A 19,998-nucleotide genomic window follows, 5' to 3' on the forward strand; every position below is an offset into this window, starting at 1 on the left:
CTCATCTAGCTTCTAACACACACACACACACACACAGTTCGCCCACGTGGGAGAGCCCAGCAGCAAAGAACATGTGGTAGTGGGAACTTGGCAAACCAGCTACAGGGGAATAACTCACTGCATGAATGTGTGTGTGTGTGTGTGTGTGTGTGTGTGTGTCCATGTAAAGCTGACAGATGTGTTCACCAGTAGAATTGTTTTTAGCCAACAAACAAATCTTATTTAGAGGGTAAGAAGGAAAAATGGACACACACCACCACCACTGGACATATATATATGCTTTTGTATGAATATTGCACAGTGCTTGTGTCATTATCATGCCGTATTACTCATGTAAATCGTGATATGCCTCCATGTCACAACTCAGCTCCCAAAGATAGCTGCAGTGACATCAGCAAGTCGGATGACGTCATCGGTGGGTGACATCATACGTCTCCTCCCAATCCAGAGTATTAGCATTATGTACGAGGATCCAGAGGTCTAATTATAGCAATGGCAAGACTGTGCACCGCTTCCACTTCAGCGTGTACGGAGCAAATCAGGACTCTGTGTGCATTTCTGTGTGTGTGTGTGTATGTTTTTGTGTTTTCATAGACCATATGAATGAGGACATTTTTTTGTGAAATGAGGACAGCTTAACCAGTCCTCAAGAAAACAATAGGTTTTAGTTTAAGGGCACTAGTGTAAAGTAACTGAGCATATATACTCAAATACTGTACTCAAGTATTTTTGTGTCAGTTTTGAGACACTTGTGGATGAATATTTAAAACTTATACTCCTTTTTTACATCATAATGTCTATGGGAAAACTACACATAGTCATGTCATGTCTCAAAAGGGGACCCCGAAGTTGACGTGCACTTTGGCCCCAGGAGACGGCATCTCCCCTGTGCTCGGACAGGAACATGGTTAACAATTATAATCCTGATGATCATAATGATGAATGTTTTATTTCAATTTTTTATTATGAATCTATTCTGTAATGTGCATCATCAGTCTACAATAGGCAAGATAGCAATTATACTCAGGGCACCAAATTGTCTAGCGGCGGCCCTGGCTGTGAAGTTGGAGGTGTGCAGCATGTCGCCTATAGCTTTACATCTAATAGTTCACTGTGACCACTCCTTCTTGTTCAATTACTCCTTCCAATATTAATAGTATTATGAATAACAACTGTCAAATCCACTGTAAAAATGCTGAAAATGACCATTGTCTTGGTCGTCAAATCCACTGTAAAAATGCTGAAAATGACCATTGTCTTGGTCCGTTGGTGCTTTTTTGATGAACGAAAGCGGTGAAACTCACAAACACACCAAAACACATTGTGTGCTTCCTATGTTTAGGAAACATATGCAAAGGTTTTAAAACCTGAAAATCTATATTTGCATCAGCTAGCAGCCTTTTCTCCACAAGTTAGTGTTCAATAAAAGAGCCTGCATCACTCGTTAGGGTTGTAGTTAGGCAGTAGTTTTAATGGTTGAGATTATGGGCTAAGAGATACATTTTGTCAGTAAAGGTCCTCACAGATATATAAGTAAAAGTGTGTGTGTGTGTGACTGTGCCTTGTTCAAGCCAGTTAGGGCCAGAGCTGAGCTGTTAGCCATATCTAATCCCATTCAACGGCTCCATGCATGATATGACACACACACACATAAACACCTACAAAAACACACTTTCACACAGTGTGTTATGTACTTCACACCCTTTCCATCTAACCCTGCATACACACTACTATCCTACATTTATTCTGCTGCACACACAATATTAACTAGTGTTGTGCACTTCATATCATTTAAATGAAAACCCAAATACATATAGTTTTTATAGCTCTTTGACCATAGATACCTCTTGGTCATAACTCCAAAACACTCGCTTCTTCTTTCATCGGTATTTATTAAAGCAGAATTGTGATTCAAGTGATGAAACAAGTAGATGAAGATGAAACTAATATGAGTTCTTTTGTGAGTACAGTGCATTTGTAGTGACTGCCATCTAAATCCAAGATAAAACAAATAGCAGCTCAGGTTTCAAGGACAGCATGAGTTCATGTGCAATAATAGCAGGCAGTGCAAGAGATATGATGGACATCAGACTATACATCAAAAACTGGCTTATGTAGGACATCAGAGTCTCAGCACGTTGAGGTGAGTGTTATGTCCTTGTATCGTCTTTATTTTCAGGGAACCATCCCTGTTTCATCGAAATGAATGAGGAAACATGCTGTTTGGTGTAGAGCCAAAAACAGAATTTTAGACTGTTGTAAAATTGTGTTAGTTTGTGATTTTGAAATGCTTTTTTTTTTTTTACTCCCAGCCAGAAGCCAGATATTTCCCAAATAAATCTTAGTCTGAATTAGAGGTCTTCATTTGTTTAAAATGAACCCATACAAAACCTACCTAAACCCCGCATGCAAATCATATTTTAAAATAAAGGGACCACATTCAAAGGAGGCCCAAGGAAAAGGAGACACAATTCACTAAATGCCAGCAGCAACAGCAGCATTATGTGCTATCAATTAACAAGCAGCTGTGGTCAAAAATGGTAGCAATATGATAATAATGCCCTAAGAACAAATGTATATTCATGAAAACAAAAAAATAAAAAATACCCTTTTTTTAGATGCTTCAAAGAGAAATTTATAGAAATGATTCAAAGTGCTATTTTCATCCAGTGCACGAGCAATAAAGCATTTTGTAGCCATCAGCGATATACTGAAGATTAAGAATTTGTTTTTAACTAGTTTCATCCCTCACCCCATAAAAAAAAAATATATATTGCATTAATAACACAATTTATTTACATATGTTACAGATTTCCTGAAATGTTTTCTACCACTGTGACAGCATGTGATCAGACACTGCGATCCGTTCGGATTTACTCAGATATTAGTTATGTCGACGCATATTATTTATGCATTAATCATTCCAATTTCACATGATTCTGCTCTCTGGTTCACATCGGTACAGCAGCATGATAAACTGTAAGCCCTGTCCTCTGTGTTATGCTGTAGTGAAAGATTGGGGTGGTGGCTCTGTCCTCTCTCTCTGTGGCTGCGGCTGATAGTACTGCTGCAGGAGGAAGGCTGACTGCTTGCCTTTACATAACCACATGTACAAATTCACCCAGAGAGAGTGGAGGGTGGGGGTGGCGGGGTGAGATGGCTCAGAGAGTGAGAGACTGAGGCAGAAAGATTGAAAAGACTCTTGGGGAAAGAGAGAAAGAAGAGAGAGAGAGAGAAACAGAGTGTAGAATCCAAAATGAATGACAACTTTGATCCTCCGTATAATATTATTCTACTGCTGTTTTTGTTGCTCTAAATGGTAGCAGACTGTTCACGAATTGTGACAATTTTGTCTTTCTCCTCCAGAAATGGTTTTAAGCCATTTGAGGAAATTGATTTTTCCCATTAAAACTGACAAGCCGCTGCACTTATTTAACCTCTTAGATCAGTTTGATTCTGAAGCAGTTAAATAATAACACAGGGACAGAGACCAATGCCGCACCGCACTGTTTTATGGACACATCCCAGTCAGTGATGTTGCAGCAGATGTTGTCAGTTGATACACGTTTTATCCTGTGTAGTGTGTCTTAGTTGCAGACCATCATCCAGGATGCATTATAGCTTGACAAAAAAAAATAAGATCTGTTTTTTTTAAGCACTTTTGAACACGTAACTGTTAACATGGCCAAGTGAAAGGTCTTCTATCAATTGGTGAACACGTTCTCAGTGCCGACTCATTAAAAGTGGTGCTTCAAACTAGGATGCTAGGCCCTCTAGCATCAGCTTTGCATGTGCAGGGCTCTGTTAACTAAGCAAAATAAAGCCTGGTGAGAAACATTTAATGACATTTAGACACAAAAGCTACTTTAGTTTGAGTTAAAATAAGTACATATGTGACATAATGTAAGTGAGAAAATCTGCATATTGGAGGAGGTTCGGATGGTGTGGTGAATGGATGACGTAAGTTACATTACTTACAGTGGTCTTCTGGGTAAAGGTCCTGTGTTCACTTGATACACTCACATCAAACTCCTCCAATATGCAGACTTTTTTCATTCTTTATACTATATCACCCGACTTCAACGACTCATCAAACCATAATGTCAAACTGCCCCAGACTAAGTTATCATATTTGACAGCTTGTCAATTGTAACTATTAAATATCACCTGACAAGTGACAATGGAATGTATTTCAACCATGTCAACAATATTTCCCTAGCCAAGTAGTTTTGGCTGGCTAAACGTAAACCACACCATAACAAATTCAGTCATACGATTTGTTTTTGGAGGCAGAGGAATGTGAAAAAGCTGATTTAATTGTTTGAGGTGATCACCTATCATTGTACTGAAGATATCAGGGGACCACCATTCAACAAACACTGAGTGCTGTTGTTTCACCAAGCTTCCTTGACAATCTTTTTCATATCATTATCATAGGCTTGTGAAATGATATGATTGGAATTCAAGTTGGCAGCAGCCTGGGAATTGAAGAATCAACATTTGAGCCTTGTAGAGGGTTGGGAAGATGAGTGGTCTCCCCTCTCTCAGCTACTGTATAACAAGGCACTCAACAAGTCCAGTCGAGCCTCTCAGAGGCCACTTGTAAACGTCTGCGGTTGTATTGGGAAGCTCCCAGGTGGGAATGTGTATGCGATAAAAACATGTTGCATCATTTCCATCTGTCAGAATGTATCATTGTCCACATTTACATTGTCATTGTCAGAAATGTAGCTATTATTTAGAGTGACTTACAGTGAGTGCAACAGTAGAATGAGTTTTGATTACCGTATCATTGAAAATTACAATCCACAAAAGCGATGCTCAGGAAAACAGATTAAGAACAAAGGGTTCAAATTGTCACACTCACATACAATTATGGTCCAGACTTGCTGCAGCAATGTTGAAATACATGCTGTACATATCCACCATTCCTAGTCAAAATGATTTTTATTGGCTAAATAGCTCATTATCATTAGTGTTTATTGGTGCTAAATGTAACAGCTATGAAATAAACTTAAAGAAAATGACATTTTATTTTGCTGATTAACCGGCTTTCTCAATACCGGCACTCCCTCACTCTCATTTATTGTCTATGTCACTCAACTAATGCTCTCTCTCTCTCTCCCTGTCTCTCCTTCTCTTGAACCATCGGACACAAATCAAGCCAGAGTACAACAAGTAGATTGTCATACTTTAGTCCTTGAACTCAGTTCGCTTTCAGTGACATTTCAGGCTGACTGTGTAGGAGTTTGACTGCTCTGAATGTCTGATTGGCCGCTGCAGCGAGATGTCATGTTGCGTTTTGCCAAAAGTTAAATCTGGCTCAGCTTCTTTGGTGCAGGTTGCTGTGTTTTTTTTGTGGAGACCCCCTGTGGCCTACACCCCCGCATCCACTACCCCCACTCACATAATGGAAAGATTTGGTCTGGACAAGGTTTTACTGACCGGTTGTTGATGTTAAGTGTCTTTACTCAGTTGTAAGATGGTTTATACTCCTTCTTGACTGTCAAAAGCTGAAAAACTCTGTGTAAAATTATGGTTTATTCAGCCGTTGTAGGTTTAAGCTAGTCCTTAGGTTTGTCCCGAGCTTAAGTGTACATATATTTAAAATGGTTGTCATGGCAATGTACAATAAAAATAAGCAATCAGTGTTTATGTGGAGAAAACAGATTTAAAATGAATAGCAGCTTCTGTCTTCCCCTCCAAAACTGGCGACGGCTGTTTCAGTGGCCACAAAGGTGAAAAGGATACCAACTGATCAATGTCTCATCACCGTTGGGAATTATTTGTTTGAGTGGGTACATTTTTGGGTGACAACAAGCAGCAATACTGTCCTCTACAGAGGACCCACTCAGACAGCCCTTAAGGACCTTTAGGAATCACACCTCGCCTAGAAGCCCAACACAGTTCAGGATTCATAAACCTAGACACACACAACAAAAGTAATTAAGAAGGAATCGATGCAGTCTTTTTCAAATCAAACTTGCTTAAAACTTTGAGAAACTTTCTTTTTTTTTAAAATTCAAGTTGATTTTAGCACCAACTTTGTTTCCGTCTCTCCTTCATCATCGCCTTGCTCCACCCCATGGCCTCCATCCACCAGCTGTCAGACAGGCGTGCAGGCCTCGGTGGAGATGGACAGACAGATGGATGGAAAGCAAAAGGGAGGAGGCAAGGGATGGATGGAAGGAAGAAGGAGAGGTGTGACCCACATAGCAGAGCCTGGAGTATTTATAGAAGAAAGTGTCCTAATTGGCAAGCCGCTGGGAGAGCAACAGCACTGCACTGGTACCCTACTCCTTGTCCTTCACCTCCTTAACCTTCCCTTCTCCTTGTCTTTTTGCCTTCTCCTACCACCTTCTCCTTCTGTACTCTTTCACCTCCTAGAATTGGTCTTCTCTTTAGACCTCAGTAACCTGCTCCTCATCCCTTGACTTCTACCTTCTATCCCTCATCCTGAGGACCTCCACCTTACACTGCTCTCTTGTTTCTCATCTTCACTAATCTATGTCTGCCCTCTTCCACCTTAAACTTTTCATCCCAGGTCTTCTATCGTTGAGTTACGTTGAGCACAAATAAACACCCTTCAAGACCCCAGTAGAATTCTCGAAAATAGAAACATCTCACCTTCAACAACAGTAATGTGATAGTGCTGTTTTGACAACTTTATATGTGGAAAAGCCCCCATGACCTGGCCAGTCCACCCTACCAACTCTTCAGAGCAATAACCCCCAGAAAACAATGTCCGTCTCCTGCACTGAAAGCCTGTTGAGAGTCCCCTTTGCTCACTTTTTTCCATGGCTGTAGCACACTGTATTTGTGCCAAATTTGTTTCATATCTGGCACCCCGGCGTGCTGACATGGGCAGTGGGTGAAACCAAACAAGCAAGAACATAAACAGACCGTCCGGACTGGATTTCAAGGAGAACATACTGGCTGCAGTATTGTGTCAAGAAGCTACAATTTCAATGTTTCCTTAATCTCTGATGACATAGCATGGTCATTTTTAGTAAATATAGCACATAGGATTCATTTAGAGTGTGTGGGATTTAGTTTTGAAGTTGAAACTATTTTGATATAGTCATTGAAAATGGGGAATTTCAAGAAGGAAGTAGTGAAGTGAAAGGACTAAACATTATGGATAAAAGACCAAGAAATATTCAATGAAAAATTGATGAAAACATATAATATGTTCTGAGAATATAGACAGATGTACTGATGGACTCACGTAGGAAATACTCTGAAGCATCTGCCTCATAGTCAGCATCCTCTGGGAAGTGATCTATCTGCTTGCACATGCCTTTAAAGGAACCTGTGTAATAAAAAAAAGAGAAATACAAGGAAGAGTTAGGAATACAGTCAGAAGTCAAAGCAGTCAAAGCATTCATTGACATGTTGGGAGAAATTGAACAGAAAACATACACAATAAAACCCAATAACTTATGTGTAAGTACATGTTTGTGTGTATGCTTCTTGTGATTGTTTGCACAGTTAAGTATGTCCTTCAACTCCCCACTTTAACTGCAGTAAAAAGTGAGGTGATGAGAGATGAAAGAAAGAAATGAGAGGTGCGGAAGGACATGTAATCAGAAAAATGAGTCATTTAAAGGGTGAAAGAAGGAAGACAAGAAGGGACAAAATAAATGGGAATTAAAGAAGAACGAGGAAAAGAGGGTTAGATAGACAGCAACATTTTGGACAAAGGAAACAAGGAGAGGAAGATGGGTTCGTAAACAGTTTTGAAGGAAACATCACAGGACAGAGTGAGGAAGAGGAGGAAGACAGGAGGAGTTTAATCTAAACGCCTCGACAGAGCAGGCGGGAGGGTGAAGAGGAGGCAGGCAGGAGAGAGTGAGCAAAATGCAAATGAAAGAGAGGAAGAAAGGAGAGCTGATAGTGCCGCTCATTAAGAAGAATTGTGTGCACACACGCGCGCGTGCATGTGTGTGTGTGTGTGTATGTGTGTTTAGCTTGGTTCAGCTCCAGTGGTAATTGTATGCCCTCCCAAACCACTGCAATTAAATGGGCCCTTGTTAATTGGCGATTCAAGGACGAAAGACTAGCGCCCGGCTTTCAAATGGGCATCGGTTACACATACACTTGCACAATATGTCTCACACTTACAGGCACATACACACAGACAGCCACACACACACACACACATACTGAAGCATCAGCTCTATTGTCAGCAGCCTCGCTGGCTGTCTCACTCATCACCGGTGAGAGCACTTACAGCAAAGTTTTCAGATATTTTGCATTTTCGTCATGACCACAGAGGAGAAGAACAATTTTACACCAAAGCTTGACACATGAAAGTGGAAAAAAAATAATAATAAAATGATGACAGAACTCAACCACAAGCCTGTTTCATATTTACATATCTTTAATACACCTCAGCAAACACTTGAACAGAACAGGCGAACAGAAGTGTTTTTCATCAGGTAGACTTTGATAGATACATTAAAGATATTTCACCAGGAAGCAGTCTGGAAACCTTTCAGCGAAATGCTTTCATCATCTTATAATTTCTGTGTGAGCTGTGTTAAAGTTCTGTTCCTTTCCTGAGAGGACTGCGATGAGCAACAGCGCTGCGCGTCTCTGGAGAAAACAGCCTCACATTCACATCATCACTTGTCTCAGTTACTTACTACAACAATTTGTTGTGCAAATGTGAGGCACGGTACAAAGCCGTGCTACGAATCACGCTGTGCACGCTCAAGAAGCTTTGAGTCGAGAATAAAAATAAAGTGTCGATGAGTAGGTGATGTAGTTTGCCCTCCAGTGGACACAAAGGAGGTCTCAGTGTTTCTAAAGAAAAAAACCCTGAGTCATCAGTATCAGAATCATTACATCATCATTTATTGAGTTGGAGATAATGCCATCTAAATCTAACTAGGATATTCCCAGTTGTTCCAGTCTTAGTAATCTTAATACAGTTAATATCAGCTCTGACAGCAGAGCCACGCTTCAAATGAAGTTTACAATACTTTTTAAAAACTTCCAAATTTGGCTGCGTAATTTACAACATTTGTCTCAGCAGCTTCCATACGTCTCTCCTCTATAATTTGGTTGTTGAATTCCATCTACACAGTGATGGAGGAAGTCTGTCATTATGTGTGATATGTCTCTTTAGGTGTTACTCAGCCCTCAGGTCTGTAAACCACCAGGTTAAATGACAACTACTTACTACGAGACAACACGTCAGCTCATTCAGTTTGGAGTCAACCTTCAAGCACAGACCATTCATTTTTACCGTTCCTGTCATGAATCCACTCGCATGATTTCTGTTATATCCTCAACATGCAGCCACGCTATTTTAACACATTCAAAATGGTGTCTGTCGTGGTTGCTAGGAGATGTGCAAAGTAAGAAGACAGTTGTACCATTTTCTCCCTCAACTTTAATAATAATAACTTCTTTGTGTCGGTGTTTGGTTTTCAGTTTTAATTTGACCGGTGTCTCCACATGAAGATCCAGCATTATGTCAAACACATCAATTCACACACTCACTTGCCGGGGCAGAATCTCCATTATCTCCACTCTTCTTTCCTCAATCACTGCTCTCTCTCTCTCTTCTTTCTCTCTCTCTCTCTCCCTTTCACACTCTCCCTCACTCCCTCCAACACATGCCCACCCACGCTGCAGCACAAGCACATGTAATCTGGAATTGCATTTTCCCTTCCTTCTCTCTCCTATCTCTCGCTCACACAACCCTCTCTCTCTCTCTCTCTCGCTCTCTCCCTCCTCTATCTGTCTCTCACATGCATACATGTGCGTGTACCCCAAGGACCAGATTCCCATTTGAACTGAGCTGGCAGCTCAGCCCTCCTCTCCTCCTCCTCCTCCTCCTCCTCACCCTCCTCCTCTTCTCCCTTTTCTTTCTTCTCTCTGCAATTCAAATCAAGAACACACTTTATTGTCTCGACAGGGATGAAACCTGTGCAGCCTGAACACAGCATTATGTCATCATCTGATGGTATTGACTTAAACAGATGGCTGGAAACCAAAACACATTAAATGGACCTAAAATTTCAGCATATCTCAGAACGCCTCAGCCATGAGGATTTTAAATGCTGAGCACAATACACACACACTGTTCTTTCTATGCTTTCATCTTAATATCAACAATGATTACACCTGTTCTAGTGCAGCTACATCTCATTTATTTATTCTTTTAGACCCTGTGTTGTTGGCTATGGATGTTAGTCGTTTGCTGAGGTTATACGTTTCCCTTTTTTTTCTTTTCTCCTATTGCATTTATAATTTTGTTTTGTGTTCTGTACAATGACAACAAAGCCTTCTATTCTATTTCAAGAAATTTGACACTAGTCTGTTGTCCACGCCAAACTGCTTTAAGAAAACCAGTTAAATTTGCTCATTCTTTTATTTACAACAAAAAATGTGCAGTTAGTGTGTTGTCGTTATTATATTTCATCATTGCTAATATGTGATGACTCCTGTATTTTACCAATCAAAAACAGTGACAAAGTTTAACACTGATGCTAGTGGAAATACTAAACAATGTGTGTTTGGGCTGACAGTGACAAATTATCATTTTTATCTGTGGGTGTAAGACTGATTTAAGGCTAAAACTGGGATAAGCGAATTGTCACGGAGGACATTTTGACATGTCACAGTAGGAAAAGGACAGGTTTAAATGATAAAATAATCATAACGATGGTGGCTGAATTCCGTTTGTTTTCTTTAGTTTCACGATCCTGGTATTTTTAATGCTGCCTCACTGTCACACGGTGATGACTTACTGGAAAACTTGAATACAACAGGGCCATCATTAATGTAATTAGTAAAACCTCACCCTATTAATCTCTGATTAGACTTCTGCTCAGGTTGAGGATTACAATAGATCACTAAACTAAAAATAAGGATTATGAAGGGATACGTTATCCCACCCTAATGGTGACAATGCCAGTGACACAGAGATGAAGGAGAAGCGAAAACACCTGTGTTCACTGGATGTGTGGGAACTTTAAGCAACATTTTTAGCATATTTAATATTGATAACCACTTTGTTGCATTATATGTACACGATATTGTGCAAAAAATGGAATATAGCTAATATCATTACCAAAAATAATTTGGACAGACAATAATATTTTAAAGAGTTACGTAGTTTTGGGAACCTTAAGTTAAACTCTCATGTCCGGTTCAGTTCTGAACCTTGCACATTTACCAGAAGCTGATTCTTTAAAAAGAAAAGGAAGGAGGCTACAAGCTAATACATTGAGTCTCTGAATCAATATGCATCAAAATTAATCTAAATTATGCCTAATGTAGCAGCCATGTGAGGCGAATCTGAACCGTACAAGCCTAAATTCTCTGTACTTTGATTTTACTGATAAAAGTCATGCCACTGTGCTATTTCTACTAAATTGTTGCATGTTTCCGAACCCTAACCCTTCCGTGACATCATCCAATCTTTTGCTCACGTGGAAACAAACAAAACCTTTGTGTCTGTCGCCATATAATCCTGAGAATCTCCTCTTTCATCCTCCTCCTTCTCCTCCTCCTCCTCCTGCTCCTCTCCCAGCAGTCGTCATAATGAGGTGTCGCTCTTCCAAATTGCCCCTGATAAATTATACATCCTGGTTAAACATGGAACAGATACTATTATTCCGAGACCAACCTGCACCTCAGGGGTCAGGATGGCTCGGTCACCCACTTATCCTAACAGCAACAGGGGCCCCTGTGACTCCGCAGATGATTTATACCAATAATATGAGACCCCGGTGACCGCCTTGCTGTCACAAGCCAATCAGAGGCCTGCTTGTCTACTGACCTCATGGCTGTTAAGGATAAGTTAATGTAGTGCGATGAAACACTGTCAGACATCCATTTATGAAGTATTAACACCCTAACCCACTGCGGGAAGAGTGTGTGTGTATGTATGGGTGCATGTTTGTGTGTGTGAGACATGTAATGTAAAGTATAAAACGCTCTGAACCAGCTCTGTGTGTGCCATTAATGACACAGTAATGCCATTAAAGTAATCCCCCAGCTGCAAAGGTGGATCAACATCCGAGACCTCGATGGAGACGTGTTGTACAGCAAAGATGGCTATCAGCTCAGATGTGTCATGCGCTGAAAATGTGTTATTTTCTACTCTTGATCAATTAATGTTAATTCATCCGGGAGTGGATTATCTCATGAGTGATGCTCTTTTCTCCCCACCATTGTCGGTATCGGAAAGTTACAGAAACAGTACTTCTGATCTGACATCGGAAAGGCGGACATCACCTGTGGTTGCTTTTCATCTTTTTACATGTTAACTCTCTAACATCCTTTTTTATTCTACATCTGTAGCTGTAGCCGAGTCGACTATGACTATGAGGCCGCAACTACACTGAATAAAGAGGCAGTGGTGAACAGGTGGATGTGATTGCAAGATGAGCTGAGCAGTTTTATGCTGCATTGGACCACAGAGGAAAATCCTATTTCTTGACCAGTCCAACAGTCACTGCAACAACCAGCCAGCAGTCCTTAAATCCTTCAGGCCAATTGACTCATGTGTATCTGTCACTCAGTGACATACCTTTAAACTACTGTTGCTGTCTCATGTGATGAGAAGCGACTCTTATTTCCCTCCTGTCACTACAGACTCACATAATAATACAAGAACCCATCAAAGGAAACACGTGATGCAGGTTATATAACTTTAACCCTTTAACACAAAAGCCCCATAAAGTTTTCATGGATTTATCGCATTGCTGAACTGTCTGACTGATTTTAAGGTAGGAAGAGCTGATATTTATTATCTTAAATGTATGAACTCATTCAACTAAAAGTGATCTGTGAACATTGTACACTGTGTACAGTACGCAGCTGTATTGTGTAGGAAGGAGAAAATATGATAAAATATAATGAAATCTTAAGCCCTTAAGACTCCTTGACTGATGCCCATGATGATTGTTCAATAATCCATACATACATACATACATACATACATACATACGGACAAAATGGTAAAAAAATTTTTTTGAATCCCTTGTGTATATATATATATATATTATTTATAAATGTTTATTGATTTAGCTACACACTAAAAAGCTTGGGAATAAAAATATTAAATAAAATCAATATGATACAAACTTTTTCAGGATAAAAACTTTGACATAGAGGACGTGTTTCACTTCAAGAAGCAGAGAACAGAGTCGCCTGAAAAACATTCACGTCATTAAACAACTTTATTGTGAGCCGTATTTCATTTTAATCTTTGAACCCGGACAGCCCAATTCATTTCCGCACAATTTCCGAACACATTCGACAATAGAGAGACCTATTAAAGATAATTGTAATAAATGTGGAATTAGATTCTCACCCTACTTGCGCTAACTAATTTAGAGTAAGCAATTACTTTTCCTGACTGCAGGCACGCATGTGTGTGCACACATAACATAAATTAGTTAGATGTGTAGTTGTGACAGAGAGAAAACTGCTGGGTTTTGTTGCTGAAAAAAAAAAAAGCCTCCATCGTGTCTTTGATTTTTTTTTTTTTTTTAAACAGGAAAATGGAGCACGTTTTTGTGTCATGTGGCACAAAACAAGAAGCAGCTAATGTGACAGCAGCACAAATGGCTGGTTAATTGTAATTTGGCAGGACACAAGCAGTGTGGTGAAGGGGACCAAAGAGGCCAGGTGGTCGGAGATTATCCCATAACCAGGTGTTCACACTTTCAGTCCAAATGAGTTTATCACTGCTAAAATTTCCCTCAGTGTTAAAATGAAGGAGGCAGGCACAAGTTTGAAAGCAGTGTGCCGTATTAGCCATACAGTATGTATCTTGGCGAAAATGTGAATGGACTTTTGTTGAGTTCATATCATATTGTTCATATCATAATTACAGCAAAAATGTAGCCTCAGAGAAATATCGTTATCATTATAAACCATTTGCAATGAAAGCCAATATTAACACTAATTAACATTTAAAATGAGCTATATGCTATTTTACTCAAAAATTTAGTCTACATAGAGTAAATGACATGAAGACAAGACTAACAGTGATTGGATTTCAAAATTATATATATATAGATATATATATATATATATATATATTATATATAAATATATATAATAAGTGTGTGTGTGTGTGTGTGTGTGTGTGTGTGTGTGTGTGGGGTGTGGTATATATATATTACGACAAGACTAACAATATACATATGTATATATATATCAAACAGGAGCAGCTCTCTTCATACAAAATCAAATGTGTACTGTAAAAGTAAAAGGTGGGTTATTGTTGTTGGCAGATGTAGTCACGTAATTTCATGGAGCAGAAAAAACAAACAATCAACACCTTTGGGGGGCAGAGCTGTAGAGTAGCTCTATGTAGCTGAAAGTAGGACTTATACTGTGTCACCGGCATGTAGCACTCTCAGGACAAGAGCTTTACAACTTGGTGAGTGCCTACTAGTCTCAAACAAGGGTTGCAGTTTTTCAGAGCACATTAAACAGCGTCACAAAAAACAGGTACAGCAATCTGAACCTGCCAGCTGTAGCAGGAAATAAAGCGTTTTACCGAATCCTTACTCTCAAGATGACTGTGGTAACAAATGCACAGTGAAAACAGGATCACAAGGTACATGCTTTCACAACTAAATTCTCTGCTGCCAGAAACTTGGTGACGCAGTAACTTCTTGCTTCCTTGGTCATGATCCAGACAATAAGTTAACACAATTTTTTTAGGGGAAAGTACTTGTAACCATCCATTCCTGTCTCACAACTGACTGCAAACCACACTGCATTTCTTGTGCATAGTGCTTTATAAATCTGGGTTATATTAAACTAGATGGTGCGGCACAGCTGATTTTTGGATGACTTTAGGCTCTCCTGCTCTCCTAGTCCCTCACAAATCTGCACTAACAAGATGGTATGCATGTCACTTTAAAAAGAGCTGTACACATGTATTTCACCTCAGAAAGTTACACTAAAAAATTAATTAGTTTCTGTTCAAAAATGCTGATGTGATCAAGGCCTTCTGGGCAAGCCGTATAACATTTCTAGAGATATTTTAGCCATGACCAGAGTTTGGACTGACAGACCAATTTCTCTAGTTACACCATTTACGTGGCTAAAATCAAATGACAAACAGATGCAAAAAGTATAAAAGAACATGGATCCAGAGAGACGTGGTGTCAAAAATTAAAATACTTGAGACAAGTGCAGTACAGGTAGGAAAACATACATCGATACAGATGACACAATACTTACGGAAGACATTTGCTTTCCCACCTTTGTGTGCACACGTTTATATGTACAATGGTTTAGACTTTTCAGGATTTGGAACAAAAAAGGGTCAAACAACTAAACAATTAGAGTTAATAATCAAACCTGAAAAGTTTTAATGGGGAATAACAGCAACCACCTGCAAACAACCAGACTGTCCCGCTTTTGAGAAATCCCACAGCTCTCCCTCGCTGGTCCCTTCACTGCTCTATCCTAGTTTTGTTTAGTGAAACTTTCTGCGATGTGTTCATTTGGCACAGAGGGAGAGGAAGAGGGAAAAGGCATGAAAGGGGCTAATAAAAAGAGGAAGAGAGGGAGGGGAAGGATGGAGAGGAAGAATGAGACAGACAGAAAGAGACGTGAGAGACAGAGAAGTGACAGAAATGAAAGAAATGTGAGAGACACACAAAGCTGAAAGCGTCCCAGCAAAGCTCATTGATAAATGAGGCAACAGATGTTTAGTCCTGTATAAAATTACACCAGGCAGCTATATGTGGAGCAGCTACCTGCCCTCATTCTGCAGCTCTACATTACATCCCCCCAAATATTCTCTCTGTTACAACACACAGTCCGATAGAGCCAGAGAGTCTGATGTGAGCTCAGATTATACAGTATTATTATGATTTATGTGTATCATTATATTGGCAGTTTATCAAAAATAACAGAATAGCTGGAGAATGTTTTGGGTGTCACTTCTCCAGATTTAATCTCTCAGTCCTTTCACTTAATTCCTTTAGTGGATTTGAATTAAAAGATTAGTAATGAGTGAACATTTAAACCCCGGCATGTTTTTTGGCTGGTTGATTTCAGAAAAGAGATATATTACAGTCCAACACGTATGTATGAAGTATTTAGAATCTCCTCTAGAATTAAGTGTGTGAAATTGAGTAATTACTGGCTACACAACTCGACCGGTCCATTAGTTTAATATTAAATAGCAAAAAAAATAAATCTCTAAAACATCTTCCAAGGTGCTTAGGAATCCAAAAACTGACAGCATCGTCAGATATCTACACACACTGCAGGACGGGAAAATAACACCCCAATATTTTCTGGCTTCTGATTTCATTTAGCCGTTTCTGCTATAATTGTCATAATCAGCATGTACAAAATGCAAAATGGGAACTACATACATAGATAACTACTATTTCTACTTCATGCTAGGAAGGAGATGGTGATGCCAGGGGTTGCAATCAGCAACTACACTGAACGATGCCAATAAATCCTACCCACAAGAACATTTTGATCAGATCACACAGCGATACACTTATATACTCATTTAAAGACCTTAAACAACTGGCTAAAAGAAGCCTGATTTGGAAAAGACAATATATTTCTTTTCAGTGCTTTACATGATTTGACCTGCATGTCATCCCATATAATTACAGAATGTCATTTTCATTTATTTTGGCTAAAAGAACTTACTGTTACTGTTCCACTGATGACATATTCAGATTCAGAAGATTACACCCTTACAAAATATTTTTAGCATTTAATTAACCCCACTTATACGATACATTCAATATCCTGAGTCATCCTAACATCTTTCTGTTTAAAACGGTGAAAATGTTTGAATGAACCTCTTTCGAACATCCTAAAATATTCCCTTTGCTTTGAAAGCCCATGCAAATTAACATGCAGTGGCCTATTGATCTGATAAATGATTTAAACAGCGGACAGTGACTCATAGCTGCTGTAGTGCAATTAAAATTTGAATATTAAGCATTGGTTATACGCCACAAGCACACTCGTATACTCAAAGGTATTATTTGTGCATAAAAGAACAAAAAGTTGAATGAAAAGATGAGCGTCGTGGTCAAAATGTTACGCGCTTACATCACATGAAAATGCATTAACGCTGCAGTGGAAAACTTCAGTGTAAATGGGTCAGAATCAGCTGTTAGCTCAGGAAGGTTGAGATGTGAATGGGTCAGTCATCGAAGCGAGCTCTCTCTCCCCTCTCTGCCTTTTCTGTCTTTCCCTCCCTATCCAGCTCTTTCTACTTCCTCACCCTCACCTCCCTCCCATGCCCGACAGTGTGTGTCTGTGATGGCCGTTGCGTAACATTACTAAAGAAAACACCACACCAGTGAGCGCCATCGGTGGGGGTGAGGAGTGGGGAAGTGCAAGGGAGCACTGACCTAATATCTAATGAAAGAGAAGAGAGATGAAGGGGAGGGGACGGGGACGGGGAGGGGAAATAAAGAACGATGGAGATCGAGAGGAGGGAGGGAGAGAGGGTGGAGGTGAAGTCAGCGCGAGAGATGAGAGATGGAAAGAATGGAGACAGAGAAGGGGGGGAGTTAAAATGAGAGGGAGAGACAAAGAGGAGGGAGGCTAGAGGGATAGAGTAGGAAAGAGACAGAGAGGGGCAGACAATGAATTCAGGCAAAAGGAGCCAGGACATTTAAACTATAAATAACCAAGATACTAGCAGCAACACTGGTCTGCTCTTTCCCTCCATCCTTCCCTACATCGTTGTAGCATCCCCACATTCAAATATTCTTCCATATCTTTCCTCGTGTCTCTGTTTGAACACTGAAAGCCGGCTACTCATCTGCAGATTCATCCCCCCCAACAATCAAAGTAGTAGACGGTTTCTCAATTTTGAAGACTTTTATTTATATTCTTCACAATGACAGCGTCATCTGGGTCAGATTTCTTCTTCTTCTTCTTTTTTTTTTTTTACATCATCAAATCATTTGTTCTCTTATTTGTTCATTTTCTGATGTCATCCTGAAAAAACCTGATAGGCCTATATCACGTGTAAGATTTATAGCTGAAAACGGGTCACATTAAGCCTCATTTTATCTTAATAAGCTTCATTTGTATTCTGTTACCAGTCGGGAAACCAATAATTCTGACTCTAAGTAGATTTTTGAGGCTGAGGGTTAATGGTTAGTATAAATTTATCAAGACTCCCTTTCGTCTGCCTCAAACGGCCAAAATGGTTGAAAATATAAAAAGGCAATGCTCGCTCATGGGTTTTTGAGCTGTTGGTGATTTTCTTTGCTTTCTCCTTTTTACTATGACAGGTAGGTGATGCAGTAAAAAAAAAAAAAAATACAATTTGTCTGTTATGAGCTTCTTGATGTTTAACACAAAACTATTTCAAACACAAGAGAGTTGGAAGATCATTTACCGCCTGTCCTTTGGCAACACGCTGTTATGCCAATCTGAGCAAAACAAAGAATGAGCCAGAGGTGGACATGATTTGTCTTTTCAGATTGAGCAAAATGTTTTCATGCCATACCTGAGACTTGAACGGTGCTCCGTGGTGTAATTTGAGAAGCTTTTTTTGGTGTTAAGGTTTTGCTTTTAAATGGCGAAACACACCTTCGTCTGGCATAGAAAAGTGGTAATTTTAGTATCCCTCTACTTCTGCAGCATGAATGAAACAAAGCGGCTGAATTAGATTAAAGCACTACTTTTCTTTCCATGGTGCATGTTGTTTGCAGCACTTTTTTTCCATATCTGCCCTTTATCATGCTCTTAATTACATTCTCTCATCACGCTCTCTTTCTCTTTTAACTGTGTGTCCGTTCCATGTCACTCCTTTATCCCTGATTTGGCCTCCCCTCGTCACGTGGCTTGATCCAGCCATGTGTCCCCTGTATCCCACATCCAAAAAATGATTTTAATTTAAATTATGCAGATACCCTCATCTTAATTTATAAGGTTAAGAGCTGACCGAGCACTTATGAGCTGTCATGCTTCTCTTCTTTCAGTTGCACACATTCACACACGGGAGCTTCAAAGTTCAACCGGTCCTTCAATATGCAGCCTCGAGGTTGAGTGCTTCCCTCAAAAAACCCCCCGACAGCTGTAGTCGAAAATCAACATACAGTATATTTATGTTTGTATGCATCTGTGCGACTGCGTCCGCGTGTTTGCGGCCGCATTTGTATGTGTGCATGCTGACATAATATATATTTATGCAGCTGTGCATTAGAACATCCATGTGTTTATGACTGTGTGCAAACATGCATATGAATATGAGCCATTAGCTGTTATCCACAGGGGAGACATGTTAACAGGTTTGGCTACCACTGAGACGATTGGTAAGAAACCACTAGGAGCTCTGTGTGTATACGTCCAACTAGGTGTGTGTGTGTGTGTGCGTGTGTGTGTGAGGTCCCATTGAGTCAGTGGAAGAAAAGCAGGGGGTATGAGTGTGAGGGGAGGGAGGGCCGGAGGGGTGGGTGGCGTGGTTGGGGAGGGATGGGGGGCTATGACTCATCCACTGCATGGGCCTCTGGCTCTCTCTCTCCCTGCATAGCAACGGCTGTGCAAAAGCTCATATAGGTCCATAGCAACCAGTTCTGATAACGTAGTGGCCTATAAACACTTCATTAACAGGTCAGAGAGACCCAGAAAATCATATATCCATGGGCACAAAATACTTGTCAAGTAGACACATCTCTGACTGATCTCTCTCTCTTTTTTATCACAGTATCTGAGAAACTGTAGACTGTCAAGTCAATACCACCCCGATCAAAGGCAAACCCTGTCTTAAAGCAGCACCAATCAATATTCTTATACGGACAATGTGTAACATGGAACGTTTGACACACTTTCATCTCATTCTTTTGATTTTACAGCCCACTGTTTTGTTGTTTTATTCTCATTACTCTTGTGCAACTCATTTTCCAGCATCAGCAGGCAGCACTTTTCATCCGCTGTACTCCACCTGTCCTGCATCAAATGGCAGAGAGACTACGCTAGCTAATACAGTAGGTGATGTGAACATAGCGGTGC

General features: G+C 40.0%; 1 protein-coding gene across 1 annotated transcript in view; it reads right to left on the minus strand.

Annotated features, from left to right (window-relative positions):
* Nucleotides 1–19,998, minus strand: part of cacng2b (calcium channel, voltage-dependent, gamma subunit 2b) — a 56,710-nt gene that overhangs the window by 10,455 nt on the left and 26,257 nt on the right. Inside the window, exon 2 of the mRNA XM_010739060.3 lies at nucleotides 7,229–7,312. Within this exon, the coding sequence (XP_010737362.1) occupies nucleotides 7,229–7,312 (84 nt within the window). The remainder of the gene's footprint in view (nucleotides 1–7,228; nucleotides 7,313–19,998) is intronic.

The sequence above is a fragment of the Larimichthys crocea genome, chromosome X (genome assembly GCF_000972845.2).
Source record: "Larimichthys crocea isolate SSNF chromosome X, L_crocea_2.0, whole genome shotgun sequence".
NCBI classification, from domain to species: Eukaryota; Metazoa; Chordata; class Actinopteri; family Sciaenidae; genus Larimichthys; species Larimichthys crocea.